The sequence below is a fragment of the Diabrotica virgifera genome, chromosome 7, assembly GCF_917563875.1.
Source record: "Diabrotica virgifera virgifera chromosome 7, PGI_DIABVI_V3a".
NCBI lineage: Eukaryota > Metazoa > Arthropoda > Insecta > Coleoptera > Chrysomelidae > Diabrotica > Diabrotica virgifera.
This window is the reverse complement of record NC_065449.1, coordinates 199,699,921-199,719,532: the sequence shown is the minus strand read 5'-3', so window position 1 is coordinate 199,719,532 and position 19,612 is coordinate 199,699,921. Positions and strand designations below refer to the sequence as shown.

Here is a 19,612-nt window from a genome sequence, read left to right as displayed (position 1 = left end):
AAGCTTAAAATAGGACAAAACCTCGCAATTTTTACAGAATGGATCGATTTGCTTGAAAATTTGAGAATAAGTAGTGGATTATCCAAGGATCAAAATATATATCACACCGAATGCCGCTTTTACCATGGGGGTGGTTGCCACCCCATCTCAGCGGTTGAAATTTTTTATTATATTTTAATTGGAAAAGTTGATAAAAACGTCCATTCTAAGCAAAAAACGTTATATACATTTTTTTGATAAAATTGATAGTTTTCGATTTATTCGCTATCGAAAGTGTTACGCTCGGTTTCATAATCAGTTAATGTGGACTTTAAATTTTAAGTTGGTACCTTTATCCATGCAATTCATGTGGGTAAATGTCAGCGTTAAAGTGAACTTTAGTTAATGTTCACTTTAAGTTGATTATGAAACCGGGCGTTAGTTTTATATGGAAAAATCAATGTTTTTAATAAGTTTTCTGCTACTAACTCCAACAGTTTTCGTTTTATCAAAACAACTTTACTTATAGGTCTGGATCCCGGGTATGAAAAAAAAGTTGATTAATAGCAAGCTGAAAATTTATTAATAGCTTAAGGGTGTCTAGTCGGGGGAACTTTGATATATGGGAACACTGGAACAGGAGCAGTTTTAATTGTGGAACAGGTTAAAAATTTGGAACGGTCAGACCACGAAAACGGCACATTTATTTTGTCCGACAGAATAGACGTAAACTCTCCAAACAGAGATTAAACTCTCATGCAAAAATCAGACTGCTATTTATCACCTGTCATAATTTCTGTCATTTGACATATTCTACTGCCGACTGTTTGGCATCGAATAAATAAGATGGGAAGAGGAAGATATTCCTCTACCAGGAACATAACCAGGCGCGGATACAGGGGGAGGGGGTCAGCGGGTCCGTGGACCCCCCTATTGTATTTAGTCTATAAGTATTTTTTTATTACTTATTATTTTTTTCTGTTAACTCTAAACTTTAAGCCATCAGTACAACACTAAATTATACGACAACCGCTTCCATAGAATTGAAAGAAGCCATAAAATCTAATAAAACACCCTTCTCTGAAAAATAATCTGCAGGCGCATTTGTTTGGGTACCGGTGGAACCATAAACAACCGAAATATTTTTCTCTATTCAAAGAATAACAAAAATGATATTTTAAAATGCAAATACATTACACTGGGTATAAACCTTATCTCATGAAAAGTCACGTTTCAAATTTGCGATACAATAAAGATATAAAAATTTGTATTTTACTAGATAATCCATGCGTACCTACCCATTGATGGTAGAAAGGTTAATCTTTATGGTATAGAACGACCAGTGCGATTAATAGTCGTGAATTGTCTATCAATCCTTTTGACACCGTAGGTATCTGGGATTTTGGGGGAGACTGCTCCTATTTTTTCGGTAGAAATCGTCCAATTTCGGTAGATTTCATTTTTTGCTCCTTTTGCTATCACATTGCAAAAAATGATACTTTAGGTACGAGCATTCAAAAATAAACTACATTCATCATCATATAATGATCCAATAATCACCATTCATCATAAAAATCATTCAAAGTTCAAAATCGGTATACCTTAAAAAATGTATGTTCTCGGCTTTCTTAGTATTATGGAGCAATTTTCTTCATTTTTTTAAATCCAAAGTAACTCGAGTAGAGCCCTCTAACTCACGCAATATGTACTAAATATAAAAATGCTTTAGTTTTGTTATAAGAAATTAATTTATTTATAATAAAATAAAACTGCAATTTTTTACTGTTGTAGACTTTTTTAAAAAAACTTACCACATGTGTACCTATTAATGTTCAAAATACAAAAATTCTTATTTGAATGCTGTATAATTGTTTAAACAACTTAAAAAATTTTGTTATAAATAATAGTTTTAAGTTATTACCATTTATAAATTACTGCAAAAATAAGGGTTCTTTGCAATTATCTCCAATTGTATATGTATTTCAAATTAGAAACTATTAAGATCTAGAATATTTATTTGAAACATTTTTCTCTAAAATCTACAAGGAATGTTTTATAGGCAAAAACATGATTTTTTACACTTTATAATCGTTTAAAAACAAAACAATGTCGAATATCGAAGCAATTGAAAACAAGAAAAAATTTTAATGTTCTTTAGTTATGTCGAAATACTGTAAGTTAAAAAGGTGCAAAATAAATTTCTCCTGTTTTAAGATTTTAATATAAATACTATTTTTAGTTTGGAATTATCTTCTATATCAAAATAAGCCGCAATCCTTCAGTATTCACTATTCAGATTCAGGTAGATACATTTTACTCCCAAAATCATAATATAAAAGGACAAAGGACTGGTCATAAAATTGATATCGGTAAATCCGTATCTGCTGGTTTGCACATTGTGTCACAAGATAGTAAAAACAATATAAAAATTCTTGAAAATTGACTAAATTCTGTTGCCAAATCTATCCGCTAAAAAAAATTTTCTAATAATTTTGATTTTTCGATAGAAAAAAAAAATCGGCAGATTAATTTGAAAATTAAGAATTTTGATTTTTCGGTAGAAAAAAAGGAGAATTAGGTAGATCGCTAAATTTGACAGGTATGCGGTAGATCTACCGAAAAATCGGTAGCTGTGGCATCACTGGTAAGTCTAGCCGCTCCTATTATGAATTTCTAGATCCGCACCTGAACATAACTGTACCAAATTTTCTGGATGCTAGGATGACGACGAATAGCTATTTTCAATTCATCCCATATATGCTCAATAGGATTGATGAGATCTGGGCTGCACGCGGGCCGTTCTAATCTTATCAATTCAACCTCTATTTAAGATATTTATGTTTATGAGTTAATCAGTGTTTTTATTTACAAAAAATTGTGCAGCTCTTATAAGAAAAGAGATATTCGTATAATTCCAAAAACAAAATCTTAATGAAATAAAACAAAATTGAAAATGTTACAGATTTATTGTTACTACAAGGCTACACCCTAGATATTCACTTTAATAATGATGAAAATATGGCACTTCTTTAGAAGAAGTTTCCGACGCAACAAATACAAAATTCAACATAAAACAAAAATTTCTAAACAGTTTTAAGGACAATCGTACTAAAAATATAGGTAACAATTAAAACTTAAAAATACAGTAGTTCACAAGTAGCACCTTATCATTTAAAATCACTTTAATAAAATGTCTTTGGTTGGTTGGTTTAAATTCACACTTATTTCTTGATTGCATGCCGAAACTAAATTTGCTTCAATAGCAATGCGACAGTAGAAAAATACTAGAAGTGGGGACAAGTGCAGTAGCAGAAAAATATCTTTATTTCTTAGCTAAATCATTTTGAAGTAGTCTACTATTTTCCGAGATATGATAAAACAACGCATTTTTTTTTTTCAAAAAAACAATACTATAAATAAGATACTCTTCTCCTGTTTGCCGCCACATGTTACAATATTCCTATCATTGTTTATCCACTGTTTGTAATGAACTAATACAGTCAAAACTTATCAAATTTTTAAAAGAATGGCATCCATATTTGTTATTTACACGCTATAAATGAGACACACTTAAAACGGAACGTCAATTAAAAATTAATTTAAATTAAACACATTAAAAACTGATATCCCATAAGGTTTGTCCTTGCACCTAAATATTTAACAAAATTTAGAGAATAAAAAACTTAAATTTCATAACTAAATCAAAATTTAATTTTATCGTCTCGGTAAAGCAGGAGCATATGCGAGCCGAACTGTTTGCGAACTATTCGCATACAGTTCGTTGAAAATATATTTACAGCGAACTCATCGCAAACTCACCACGATCCATGGAAAGCGACGAACTAACTACGAACCAAATTGTGCGAAGTTTAATGTAAAAGATTTTATTGATGAATTTTTTAATAAATTTTATCTCAAAGTCACCTTCTAAATGTAATTAAAGACAGTTATTATTTGTTTATCAATTACACTCGGGTGCAAAATAATCGATTCACTAAAAAATTTGGTCAATTTGATGTCACGAATTACCTAAACCCGTTGTCCGATTTAAGTGATTTTTTTACCATGGTATAGCCTTATTCATTAACAATATCGCTGTGATAATATTGTTGCTAGACAGGTAAACTGTCAATGTATACTGGGTGTACGAATCAAACTGTGTTTTTCCTCAAAGTTGGCATCACTCTGTGGATTATTCTAGCATTTATAAAATACTGAAATTAAAATTAAAAAAAATTTAACATCCCGTATTTCGGAAACGAAGCATTTGCGGACATATGATTATAAAGCAAACTGTCATTATTTTCTCATGTAAAATTCCCCTTAAAGTTTGTCGCACTTATTTAGAAACACCCTGTACTGATGACGAACATGGCATGTTGTTAAAATACCTAACTTTCCTATTATCCAACATAAGCGAATGAATCTAAAAACAGAATGTTAAGAAATTTTGAGGCTATAGTTAAGTTGTAATTTCAGTATTTTATAAACGATAAAAAAAACACAGTTTGATTCGTACACCCAGTATACAATGACAGTTTACCTGTCTGGCAACAATATTATTACAGCGATATTGTTAATGAATAAGGCTATAACATGGTAAAAAATCACTTAAATCGGACAACACGTTTAGAAAATTCGAGCATCAAAAATAACCAAATTTTTAAGTGAATCGATTTTTTTGCACATGAGTGTATAAGCGCTCGTACATATGAGGGAACATTCCTCCCCTATTAACTTACAACCACCGCGGTTTGACGACGTTGAGCGGTTGCATGTGTACGCATGTTGAGCGGTTGCACTTACTTCTATGTTAACTTGAACCGCGGCGTTTGGGTTTTTCAGGTAAACCGCGGCGTTTGGGTTTTTCAGGTAAACCGCGGCGTAAGCGCTTGTATGTGAACGAGCGCTAAAATAAAAATTGATTACATTATGTTTCTCACGTTTCTCATCTCTAGGAACACGTCATTCACACAATCTCGATTTGACGAGACAATATCGCTGTGTACGCCGTCCAATTTAAACTGCAAAATCCTTTTGTGTTCATCCCAAAAACCGACAGACCGTGGTTCGTGACAAAAGAAACAGCTCGTAAGCGGTTCGTCCTGCCGTACAAATTACGCGAATATAGCGTTCGCATACAGTTCGGCTCGCATATGTGTACCCGGCTTAAGACAGTGGGAATAGCCGAGTGAAAATTCGTCCGAGGTGCCATAGTCGTTTATATTTTTAACTCAGTCCAAATGATAGTCTTTTGTCATTTTTCAAAAAGTTGTGTAATTTTTTAAAAATTAATTTAAAAAAAAAACTTCAAAGTTTGTTTTTTGTTCAATTTAGCTCTAGGCTTCGAGATATATTGGAATTAGAAAGGCTAGTCAACAGAAGCTTCAGAAAAGTCAACAGTTGGATGGTAAAATAAGATCTAGAGTTGGCAACAGAAAAAAACAGATATTCTTTATCTTGAAAGGCCCAAGAGCCCGTTCAAATCTGACTTTTGTAATAGGTAATACAAGGATAAAGCCTATGTACTGAGAGAGAACCGCGAAATTCATAAAAATTATGCCAAACATCCGCGGTCCTACTGCCCTCAAAAGAAGAATGTACCTTCAGTTTGTAGTATCCACTCTCTTACCTCCATATGGTACACAGTTTTGAGAATGGCTAAACCTAAACATAAAGAACTGCTTACAAAAGCACGAAAAAATCCCCTACTAAGGTGGCCAACGCGTACCGGACTACTTCTGCTACTGCCCTACAGGTAACGGATACGTTTCCCATTCATCTCTTTGTATGTTATTTTAAGTGGTTTTTATCTTTTAATTAAAAATCTTTTTCCAGTTTTTTCTCAAATTTTCAGACTACACAAAGCATCCCAATGCTTTGTGCAGTCACCGATAAAATTCGTTAGAGGGTGCCTTGTCCGAAGAATGGGTGGTTTCAGTTGGTAGGCAACTGATCAGGGTTGCATGCGGCGCATATAGGGCTTTTCATCGATTGTCATTTGTTTCGAGCTTCTGTCATGTGTCACGTAATATTAATATATCCACGTCATACGTCTTTGGTTTGTGTCAAGGTATATACCAATAACGTATGACGTAGATATATTAATATTATGTGATACATGACAGAAGCTCGAAACAAATGACTGTGAATGAAAAGCCCTATAATCCATACCTTGGATGTTATCTTCTTGCATGTGTTTCTTTCCGAATCGAATGCAACAGTGCTATACTACAATCACAATCAGGATGCACTAGGAGTAAACAAACCAAGACACATTAACTGTTACAAGGAGCCCTCCTAAATCATGATTTACAATGTATATACATTGTAAATCCCAAATGATGATTTACAGAGTTTATACATTGTAAATCATGATTCAAGAGTTCCTTATAACAGTTAACGTGTCTTAGTTTGTTTACTTCTAGTGCATCTTGATTGTGATTTTAGTATAGTTACATCTTCCCTAGTCGGTTAGAACCTTTCAACCTCAATAATAAAAAAGGTTTCGAGATATCGATAATAATACTAGATTTATCCATAAAAAAGCTAAGGTTCGTGGTAAGAGAAGAGGGAGCTAGATTAGGTGAATGTTTGTTAAGATTTTATTACGTTAACTACAAACTAAGTTTTACAGCAGCCTTTCTGGACATCAGCCAAGCATTTGATAAGGTATGGCACCCAGGATTACTTTATAAAATCAAAAAATCTTTACCCAACTTTGATTTATTAAAATCATATCTAAATCACGGAGAATTTGAAACTCTATCAAACCATAACAAAATTCAATCAGGAGTCCCACAAGGTAGTTCACTGGGTCCACTTCTTTATGTACTGTACACATCCGATTTACCAACCTCTCCACAAACCACCGTTGGAACTTTCGCTGATGACACAGCAATATTTGCAACTGAAGAGGATCCAACATTGCAGTATTAAAACTTCAAGAACACCTAGACCAAATTGGACAGTGGTTAAAGAAATGGAAGATAAAAGCTAATGAAACTAAGTCAACACATATAACTGTCACACTAAGGAAAGACCAATAGCCAAATATTAGAATTAATCAAGTCAACATACCCCAACAGAATATCGTCAAATACCTGGGGCTTCATCTTGATTCTAAATTAAACTGGAAACAACACATTTTAAAGAAGAAGAAACAAACTGAGTTGAGAGTGAAAGAAATTAATTGGTTTATAGGTCGAAAATCTCGACTCTCAATTGAGAACAAACTGCTCATTTATAAAACAGTCATCAAACCTATATGGACTTACGGTATACAACTATGGAGTTGTGCCAGCAAATCAAATACAAAAATTATCCAAAGAACCCAATCAAAAATTCTACGCATCATCGCAAATGCCCCGTGGTACATTTCCAACCAAACCGTTTATAGAGACCTAAACATCCCGTTAGTCAGCACAGTAGTTAAAGATATAGCCAACAGACACCACGAGAAATTGGAAGGCCACCCCAACCAATTAATATTACCACAACTGCAGCCACTGAACAACAGAAGATTGCGAAGATTATGGCCCATAGATATTCGCTGAAAGGGAGGTACCGCTGGGTGATTTATGTACCTCAACGCCATATTAGTGTACAATACTATAGTTGATGTAAGTTATTGTACTTGTTATCAATCTGATTGTTAATAAATGCTTACAAAAAAAAACCAAGTTTGGTTACGTAAAGTATGATTAAGTTAGAATCTATCCGGCTTTACTTAGTAATAAGACATTTACTCAACACACTACACAGAGCATTGCGTTTAGAGCAAACAGGAAAACACTGGAAAATGAAAACACTGGAAAATTGTCTCACTGGAATCACTAAAAAAAGATGACACTGATGTGTAATCGTGATTTGTTCTTATAAAAAACGAGCAAAACATTAAATTAGGAGACATTACAAGCTCGTCAAAGTTTCATTATAAATTACAAAGGCGCAAATAACTCTGATATCAGTTTTTAAATGTGTGCAATCCTATTATTTCTAAAAATATTCTTAGTCATTTTGGTGTCAAACTATAATTTTTCGTGTGTTCTTACAAAAACGTAAAAATACTTTAGACAATTCTATACTAATTGTTAGGTCCTTACAAAAATTGACGCATCTAGTATATAGGCAAACGAAAATAGTAAATATTGTATATTAAAACTGAAATAAAATTTAAAAATGAGATTTTCTGGAACAATAAATGAAGTTGGTAACCCCACGACAACGGCAAAAATTGTTATAAAGTCTATAACACACAGATCTATTTGACAGAATGCACAGAATTGTATGTCTATTATTATTTTGAGGAACGATAGCTTTAGATTAAATTCGATTGGGGACCACCACCATCGGCTGACCAAGGTTTCTGCTTTTCAGCGTCTTCAGAGCCGCCTGTGGTGTATCCCAAAGCGAACTGAATCCGAACTGTCGAAGTATGCATATTAATAAAATATTAAATGCGTGCGGGCGTGTTAGCGACATCTATCTAGAGACATAGAAAATTCTCTATAGGTCTGAGTGCAGAATCCTTGGTAACTATCTGTTGCCTGGGCTTTTTACAAATTTATAAAGATACATGCCGATAAATAGCGGACATAGGAGAATCTACAGTATACTTCCATCTACAAGCGGGCAGGTCCCTATCAACACAAAACATTCCAGGAATGTACTATCAAAGTTCTATTAATGTTTGAATGTCCTGGACATTCAAGGAACGTTCGGTGAACATCTGATTAAATTATTGGTGGAATGTTACCTCAAGACATTCTATGAACATACTACCAATGTCCTACATTTTAAGAGAGACCATTTACTATTCAATTTGCGTTCATTTTCAAATTTGCCGCGCGTGTATCTATGTATTTGGTATTGGGCCATCCAAACCACGTGACTTCTGGTTGGCATTGGCATACAAAGTTACAGAGGTTATGTTCATTGTCTATCGTCGTATTTTGTCTATTTTGGATTCATTTTGATTTCGTTTGCTGTTTTTTTTTGTGAACTTTATAAACTTTACCACAATGCAAAATGATTATTTAAGGAAATTATTATTGGAAACTTCAGATGTTGGAGAAAGGTAGGGGAAACAATTTTTATTTACTGTTCATTTTTCCCTGATATTTATCAATAATGATGAATTTTGCAAGCAATAACATTATTTCTTTTATTGTTTTAAATATTTATAGAAGCTGAAAATAATTGGGGATTTAGATCCATATACAATTCAGTCACAATTGGATATTACAGTAAAGTGCATTCCACCAAATTACTATTATAGATATTTATACATATCTGGTTAGATAAATATCATAATATTTATACTTATTAGTGTTGAGTCTCACAGTTACTACTCTAAGCAGTAGATGAAAGCATACAAAAGCCTTCAGGCACATAAATCTTTTACAGCTGGATTTGTTTTTAAAGTTGGAAGTCACCAGCAACAACTTCACATAAGTACAAGAATATTGAGGAAATTCAGCTCCTCGATACCACTGGGCAAACTAGAAGATTGAAGAGGACAAAGCCTTTTGAACTAGTATGAGTGGTAGGTGACAGTGAAAAGCAGAGCATAATGCTTGTGTGCCTGTGTATGTTAAAATAGTGCACGATCTTGTTAGATTAGATAAGAGACACTATGAGGTAAGCTCTTCATTTTAAGGAACAGTAGTAATTTAGGTTAAATGAAAATTGCTCATTGGTCAGTTATGACCAGATTGTAATTGTAATGTACAATTTAATACAATGAATACAATACAGCGTAGTGATGAATATGGGAAAAAATATATGACAAGATTTTGTGCAATAAAAATGTTTATATTTATCAAGGATGTATTATTTTGTATGGCCACATATACTTCTAGTATATCGTCGGTGATGTGACAATACCTCCTATCTGCTTTTTCATGAATTTAGTATGAGACGAAAAACCATTTTAAGGTCATCTCCTGTTTTCACGTGTAAATTTTGACATGTTTTGTATTAAATAGATAGTTGAATTTACTACAAAACATGTCAAAAAATATCATATAAAAATAGAAGGCGACTGTAAAAAAAGTTTTTAGCCTCTCTTACTAAACTCATGAAAAAACAAATCGGAGGTATTATGTCACATCAGCGACTATATCCAGGGAATGTCTAAAAAATATACTGTGAATGTCCAAAGAACATTCGTAGACATTCATGAAATGTTCCAACAAGACATTCAAGGAATGTTTAAAATGCTGACAGAGGACTTTCCTGGGATATTAAGGGGACATTCTTGTGCTTTTGAGGACATTCCAGGAATGTTTTCAATGTCCTGTGTGTACATTCTAGGAATATACATGGAATGTTTGGTGTTATTAGGGGTGATGGATGTATATTGTAGATTTTCCCATGTCCGCTATTTATCGGCCTGTGTCTTTATAAATTTGTAAAAAGCTCAGGCAACAGATAGTTATCAACGATTCTGCACTCCGACCTATTATTATTTTGTTATTAAAAATAATAATTTTCTATTTTCGTGTGCCTATATCACAAATAAAACTTTTTTTAAAACACTAGAAATTTTACATATAAAATATCGCCTTCTTCTTACATGTGCCAAAACGTAACCTAATCTGGGAAGATATTTTTAAGGATAGGTACCGTTTTACTGATTGTTTACACCTAATTATGTTATTCAAAGTACATAAAAATGTCTGTACATAAAAGTATTTTGACCTAGAGGCTATTTGCTTTAAATACAAAAATTACACAGGCATTTTTTTTATTCAATTTTTGTTTACGGTTGCTTCTAGCCGATGCTCGACATATGCCGAACACAAACCCTTCTATAACAGTCGAATAATAAAAAATTTCGAATATTTTGAAATTGTGGAACCATAAGGGGAAAAGAATTTAATAATATATGACTAGACCGTTGTTCAAATTTATCACAGAATTTTAATTTTTTAAATCACTAGCGTACAGAACGGCCTTACAAAAATTTCCTATTTTAGTCAGATGATCTTCTGTATTTTTATTCAGAAAATGGGTAGAGCGGTTATAGGATCAAATCAAAATAACAAAATACTACTCTATGAAAAATTCTAATTAACTATTTTTAATGGGAAATAAGCCACAATTAAATTGAAAAAATAATTTTATTAGCGTTTCGACGCCCAAATCGGATGTCGTTGTCAAAATACAAAATATTCTGTATTTTGACAACGACATCCGATTTGGGCGTCGAAACGTTAATAAAATTATTTTTTCAATTTAATTGTGGCTTATTTCCCAATAAAATTAGTTAATTATAAAAATGCCACAAGGAAATAGCTTCAGAACAACATTATGAAATCTTCTGCTGACTTACTGTATATTAGTATGACAATAATAAGAGAATATAATATACAGGGAGTTTCATTAACAATTGTCCATATCGTAACTGGAAAAATCTTAGCACAAAATACGAAGATTTAACCCAAAACATTTAAATAAAATATTCTTCCTTACCGAGATACACAGTGTTTTATTACAAATGTTCTAAAATGATTTTAGCCTATGGTTAAAGCACCTTTTAATATATTTTTTTCAAACTTGACACACAGTTTACACATGCTAGGGTACTTTAACTAGTCTTAAAAGATAGTTTTCCGCTGTTACCAGAGGCGTGCTGTAGGGATATACAGGGTGAGTCATAACTATAGGGACATAGACTAAGGACAGGTTATTTGGACCAAAATATGGCTATTGGGCCAAATATGCCTTAATAAAATGTTGCTGAGAAAAAAGATACAGGGTGTTAAAGTTAATTTTTGTTTTTCGTTTTTTGCTAATAGTTTCCCTGTATATTTATAAATTGCTATCAAAATTGGCACAGAGGCATAATATTAGACAAGAAATAGTATTTTATTTACAATTTTACGTTTTGTCATAGAGGGCGCCACGTGGATCATTCCTGATGATCAAATTGAGTCTAAACTTTTTCTGATGAAACTTTTTAGTAATTTTTATTAGAAAATATGACGTAAACATAATTTTTACGTAAAATTGGTACTCTTGTTTAAACATGATAATTTCAACCGTTTTCGATAAAAACGCAATTGAAGATTTCAGGAACTCAGAAGGGGATATCAAATACCAAACTAATAAACAAAGTTGCAACTGAAATGATTGTGACGAGGCATTTCAATCAAAAAAGTAATGATTACTTTTAAAAAATGCAACACTGCACTACACTGTTATATCAAAAATAATTTACTCTGAACAAATGACATTTACCAACAACAATTATGTGACATTCCAAAGCATACTTTTCATAAATGAAATAATATTTGAAATCCTTTTTAAGACTCTAAGCAGTTCGACTGCGGTTTTATCGAAAACGGTTGAAATTATCATGTTTAAACAAGAGTACCAATTTTACGTAAAAATGATGTTTACGTCATATTTTCTAATAAAAATTACTAAAAAGTTTCATCAGAAAAAGTTTAGACTCAATTTGATCATCGGGAATGATCCACGTGGCGCCCTCTATGACAAAACGTAAAATTGTAGATAAAATACTATTTCTTGTCTAAGATTATGCCTCTGTGCCAATTTTGATAGCAATTTATAAATATACAGGGAAACTATTAGCAAAAAACGAAAAACAAAAATTAACTTTAACACCCTGTATCTTTTTTCTCAGCAACATTTTATTAAGGCATATTTGGCCCAATAGCCATATTTTGGTCCAAATAACCTGTCCTTAGTCTATGTCCCTATAGTTATGACTCACCCTGTATACTTCCTTTTCGCCCCTTTCCCCCCTTACAATCTACGCCACTCTCGTAATAATCATTTCAGCATGTTTTTTTGATTCTTCGTTACTTTCTACGTAAATATCATCCGTTGTCTCAATGCGATAGAGTAAGTAGTTTTCAAGTTATTTGCGTTTTAATATAATGGATTCAAGAAGATTATGTATTTTAAACACATATTATTGAATGTAGGTTAAAGTACATAGTCTTATGGAATCCATTATCTTTAAACGTAAATAACTTGAAAACTACTTACTTTATCGCAATAAGACAAACGGATGATATTTATGTAAAAAGTAACAAGGAATCAAAAAACATGCTGAAATGATTATTACGACAGTGGCGTAGTTTGTGAGGGGGAAAAAGAGGCGAAAATAAAGTAAGTAGTTTTCAAGTTATTTGCGTTTTAATATAATGTATTCAATAAGATTATGTATTTTAAACACATATTATTGAATGTAGATTAAAGTACATAGTCTTATGGAATCCATTATCTTTAAACGTAAATAACTTGAAAATACCTCTACAGCACGCCTATAGTAACAGCGGAAAACTATCTTTTAAGACTAGTTAAAGTACCCTAATATGTGTAAACTGTGTGTCACGTTTAAACACACAATATTAAAAGGTGCTTGAACAATGGGTTAAAATCATTTTAGAATATTTGTAATAAAACACTCTGTATCTCGGTAAGGAGGAATATTTTATTTAAGTGTTTTGTGCTAAGGTTTCTCCAGTTACTATATGGACAATTGTTAATGAAACACCCTGTATATGCCCTACAATATTTAAATTTTTATACGGGATAATCTTTCGAGCAGTATATTCATTTCCTGAAGGATCGTAAATTAGTAGTGGAGATAAGAGGGGGTGAGTGGATTAATATATAATGAGTATGTGAGTCGACTTGTCCACAAATATTTGTTTAGTAGCGCTCTTCTTTTACTGTGAATGCATTATAGACCCAAAATTTAATGTTGATCGTGTTAATATTAACAATATTAATATTCTAGATCTTTCTGTACTATAAGAAACTTTTCGAACATTTTCTTATGATTCCACAAATTCTAATAAGCAATAACTCATTAAAAGACGTTGTTGTGTTGTATAAGGTGTTGCATAAAACAGTTGAAAACGGAAAATATACATGAACCAGTCAGTGACAAAATGTGATTATGTATTTAAAACAAGTTAGGTCTTCTTTTAACTGCTGCTTCTTTCTGATTTACCACGAAATATCTACATTCTACATAACTCCTTGCCTATGCTGACGACATAAGCACGCTATAAGCTAAAATAACGAGATGGCATAACATCTCGAACCTGATAACAGAAACTATTTTGTTACCACCTCACGTTCATTCAACTGGAAAGAAAAAGAATTGTACAGAATCTATGTATTTTGGGAAAGACCATACGGGAGAAGGTCTGTAGGACGGTCTAGAAAAAGGTGGAAAGATGCAGTCAGAGAAGATCTGGAGAAAATGGGAGTGAGACAATGGGAAATAGTGGCACACGACCGACAAACATGGCAGGCAATAATAAACGCGGAAAAACTCACGAAGAGTTGTAACGCCATTGATGATGATATATAATCTAAGGCCAGTTGTCTTGTATGCCAGTAAAACGAGATGAACCAAAGCTTGTGATGAAACCAAAATTGTCTGACGAATTCATGATGCTTTTTGTGATTGGTGAATATGTACTACTGGCGAAGTTAACCAACTTTATGGAAAGGCAAGACTTGTCACAGAGGTAAAAAGAGCTGGATGGTTGGTAGATCTGAAGTACATGAAGAAAGATGTGCAAGAAGCATATATCAATAAATACCAGCGGAAGACATCTGCGGAATCGAGTAATTAGATGTCTGAATGACGTGGAAAATGACCTCCGGAGCCTAAATATAAAATTATGAACCGAGACGATTAAAAGAGCGCGGTTCAATATGCCTGGGCTCTACAGGGGCCCTAGCATTGCTAATTAAATCAAGTTTGTTCTACTAATTACCTCATACTTTAAAATGAACTGATATAAGCCGTAAGAAAACTGCTGATATGACAGATCTACCCAATGGTTGCGATGTATGACTGGTTCTAGATACGACTTCATCATGCCAATGAGTAGACACTTGATGTAAGCGTACACATTAGATTGTACAACTTCTAGTTTTGATTACCTACTAATAAAGAAATAACAATAATAACTTACGTGCTTCATTACATTGTAAGAACAAAATATCATCTGAAGAATAAACAAAAGCTTCTGTTGTTACTGTTTAGGATACAACACCTTGTACAAAAAAACCAACCTCCACATATTGATTTTTCTTTTTTACACCCGATCACAACTTCAGTCTATAAAATGTGATGACTTAAATCCTAAATTATATTTTTTTATTATAAGTGAATTAGCTAATACGTATGACCTAAGATTACAAACATCGATGCCGTACAAAAACGTTAAAAAATATCTAAACCAAAAAATAATTAAACAGCAGCCATACAATAGTATCAAAAATATATTTTTCGAAACGAATATTGGGATAATTATGAAAACAAATTCTCGTTTTGTCTTAGCGGTTACTGTTGCTCAGTTTCGTATATTGGATTGATTTGGAGTTATACCAAAGTATTAACTTTGGGTCCCGGTGAATTTGTAACTATTTTAATCCCCCATCCTAATTACAGGTCAACTGGCAACTCTGACGCGCAGATAATTTTTCGATAACCTACTAACTACCGGTGAATTTATAACTTTCATTTTTTAAGTAATTGTAATCTAATACCGATATTCCAGGTATGTACCTGTACCTCTTTGAAGGTGGTGTAAAATGTATTCATCATTTATGTATTGTCTCTTGGAAGAGTTATTAGAGAAAATCCAAATAAATTTTGTGAAAATGGCTGAAATTCTTGTAACAGATTTAGTAATGAGTGAACGTGGGTGTAAGTTATTGGTGGTAAATAATTTTAAATTTAACTTAAATAAAGTGATAAAAAGTGGAAAACATTTATGGTACTGTTCTGCATCTGGTTGCAAGGTAACCTGTTATACTGACGGTAAGTTTTTTTTAATATTTTTAGTAGCAACAAACATTTATGTTGGTTATCAACAATTTGATGTCAAAAATGCACATTTTTACTATTTTTTGTCTAGTGCATTATAGTGCATGTAAAACAATTTAAACAAGGTTTTATAAATCTTGCTATACTTAATTGTTGCTTATAAAACTATAAATTAAGTCAGTTAAACGTTAATAACATGTAAAAATAACACTTCTATCTCGATATTACGTGAACTAGTCCAAAGAGATGAGTAAAAATACACGGTTTCTATGACACTCAGTGTAACTACTACTTGCAACAATTGTTTTAATTTCTATATGGATAGAATAACAAAATTTATGTAAATCTGACCAATTTTTTCTCAATTTATTTATTTATTGACAATTTAAATGAAAAATAGCCGATTTTAAGAATTTTCGTCTATAAGTTACAACATTTTACCAAACAAACTGAAAAAAGAACCGATTAGTTTATTGAAATATGTAGCTTTAAAATGAGTTGAAGTAAAATATAATTGGAGCTTTGTTCATCAATAAACATTAATGAAAGGTATACATTTGCGATAGGCCACGGGTTGGCTTAATCCGTTACTGTTTAGATTTATTTCTTACGTTTTAACCTAACTACCTGAGGTATTAGATTTAATCCATGGTTTCGAATTCACCTGTAGAAGGTTTCGAGTTGGCAGGTTCAGGTAGTAGAAAAGTTCCGAATTGGCCGGTATACATTTTAATTTGAAAATGTTTGTCATTAAAAATTGCGAGTTGGCGCGTGTCCTTCACTTTTAACAAGGTTCGTCCCCAAAAGTACCTGATCTTTCAATCTATTCCACACTAACATTTAGAGTAATAAGTAAATAGTCTATATTTTGTAGTATGCATGTGCCGAGTACCATTCAGCAATGGCTCTGCACAGTTACTCAAGTAGGTATTCTGGTCAGATTCGTTGCAATCTTCTATATTCTGAGGTCTGATCGAATAGGTTTCTTATGAACAGATTGTCATGATCTGATGTTCGTTCTTTGTAATTATTTAGTCTAGAGGATATTTCATCTTATATTAATGGGACTATTAGATCGTCATGTAAGGTTAGATTTGTTACATACCAAATTGCTCCAGATATCATCCGAAGTGGCTTGGACTGAAATGACCTTAATTTTTTTTTATTTGATGGTTTGGTACATTCCTAGAGCTCAATCCCATGTGTCCAAATTGGCTTTAGTATATATTTGTAGATGGTCAGTTTGTTTTCAAGTGATAGTTTGGACAGATACAGTTTAGATTAAGTTGGCTTCTATTTACTTTTATGTGTGTCTTCCATGTCAGTTTCTCATCTAAGTGGAGTCTAAGGTATTTTACCACAGTTTTTATGGGAACAGTGTTGTTATTTACGGTAACTTGAGGTCATCTGCTTTTTCTTGTCGTAAATGTTATTTGGGCGGATTTATCGGTATTAACACTTATTTTCCATTTATGTAGATATCTAGAAAGGATATCCAGGTGGTATTGCAGCTTCTTAGATACTCTCGTCGGGTCCACGTCTGAGGTTATTATTGCAGTATCATCTACAAATGTAGATGTTATAATATTGTCGGTTTGTGGAAGGTCTGCAGTAAAAATTAGATAAAGGAAAGGGCCAAGTACGCTACCCTGAGGATTATAGAAAAATCAACACATTATACGAAACTTTGCAACAGTGGTGGTCATTTTACCTATTTTAACAGCATTTTCCCTTTAATATTTTGCAAAAATAAAACCACGGTATTATGTTTAAAGCGTTTTTACTGGTTTCAATATTTTAAAGGCGTGGTCCCATTTTTCCAAAAACTCTCATTGATACATTTAACCTTCTAGCAACCAAAGAATTTCTCACATTTTTTTCATAAATTTGATATGATAAAAGTTTAAGGCTACAATTTTTCAGGTAACTTATTGAGCATCCACTATAATAAATAAAAATAATGTTAACAGTACGTAATAAGTAAAGAACTGTACTCATATGTAGCAAGAAGTGCCAGCACTTTCATATCAGTATTCTAGATAAGGATGAAAAACAAAAAATATGATTGCAAATTTTTGTTCATTTATAATACACTCTCTTTAGAAATTCTTTAGTTTCTGGAAGTGTACAGCCATTTTTTCCCTATTCGCCTCCTTCTCATTAACGGGTAGTCTTAACTCGTGTTTCACTAGACTAGACAAGGACATCGAGTCGTCAATATTTTTCCATCTCGAACCATCTATTTTAATCGATAATTTTGTTGTCAATTTTTTAACCAATACATATTTGGTAACCGTCGATTCGGATTCATGATTTTTCTTTAATCTACGCTTCACACAACGCCATTTTTATAAAAATGATTTTTTTTCCAATAAACTCAAGTCAATAAAATATTTACATATTTACAGGTAGTAAGATCTTCATTTTAGTCATAATGCTAATCGCCTGGATGTTCGGGACAGGATCTATTTACTTCGAACCATTGATCTATACACCTAAAAAAATATACAATTAGTTTTTCAAAACCTACAGGCAGGGAAGTCAAAGAGCTAAACATATATACTATTTAACATGATATTGCATGATATACTTTCAAATATAATAGACAGAACACCAAAGACGGTTGGTTCAGCTCTAGTTACTGTAGACGAGCGGTGAACCAAAAGTGCTTTAGTTTTCGATAAACTCATAACTCTTTGGCAACAGGACAAATTTGATAAGTAACAAAATCTTCATAGTGAAGATCTGAACAACTCTTTTAAAACTCGTAAGTAAAATTTTTTGATTGATTGATTTTTTTCATATGAGGCGCCTTTTTTAAGAAAAAAATAATAAAACATCTTAACGCGTATTTTTCATTTCGTTAATATGTACTTCTTTTATTTAGTTAGTGTCGATTTATCTAATGTTAAATACGGAATGTCTAATTAACGTTTCTTCATTATTAAGTTTTTAGTTTTGTGTAACATTATTGTTAGATAAAATTAAATTATTACAAGAATTTTTTACCAAGCAACAAAAACAACATTATTTGTTAAATTTATTGTTTTGTATTTTGATAACGATTTCGGAAGTGGAAGTATCAAAAAAATTTAATTTGAAACTAAACTTATCGCTTATTTCCAAATAAGATAGGAAATTGCGTAAGATGCCACAAGAAAATAGCTTCAGAACAATATTATTCTTAGTGATTAATTTTTATTTTATTGAAAACAATGAAAAATTTGACTTATGCGGAATTGTCAAGTATCCATTTTGTCTATGTTCGAAGTAATGAAAATGGTTGACAAGCTCGACGATTGTATGCCGAGCTGTATCCAGGACGTAGGGAGAACATAGACGGGCAAATATTGAGTGATGAGGTACTGCTTATATTTATCAACGTTTGAACCAAAATGGTACATTTAAGAAACAAACGGCTGGATTTGGGAGCTCTCGAAAAGTACCATACCAATTGTGCAACTAGAAGAATAATCCCGAATTAATTGCGGAGTCACCTGAAGCAAGTACTCGAAAAATTGCCAAACTATTGAATGTAAGCAACTTCACACTATTTAGAATTCTTAAGAATATTCTCATATCAAACGTGTGCAGTCTCTTCTACCTACTAGAGACTTTTTCCGCGCCTATTTTTTGTTATTGGATTCTTGATCAAATCGTTTAAGTTCCTAATTTTTTAAATGGAGTTTTGTTAACTATCGAGACTGAACGACATTGCCTACGAATTTTCCACAACAATCACTTGTGGGATGAAGTAAATTCACATGGAATCTTTGAAGCTCATTTTCAGCATCAGTTTTC

At 32.5% G+C, this 19,612-nt stretch overlaps 1 protein-coding gene across 1 annotated transcript in view; it reads right to left on the bottom strand.

The window, feature by feature from the left end:
- Positions 1 to 2,926: 2,926 nt before the first annotated feature.
- The window catches only part of LOC114327115 (E3 ubiquitin-protein ligase ZNRF1), a 209,077-nt gene continuing 192,391 nt past the window's right edge, over positions 2,927 to 19,612 (bottom strand). The window contains exon 4 of the mRNA XM_028275617.2: positions 2,927 to 18,306. Within this exon, the coding sequence (XP_028131418.1) occupies positions 18,249 to 18,306 (58 nt within the window). The 3' untranslated portion in view covers positions 2,927 to 18,248. The remainder of the gene's footprint in view (positions 18,307 to 19,612) is intronic.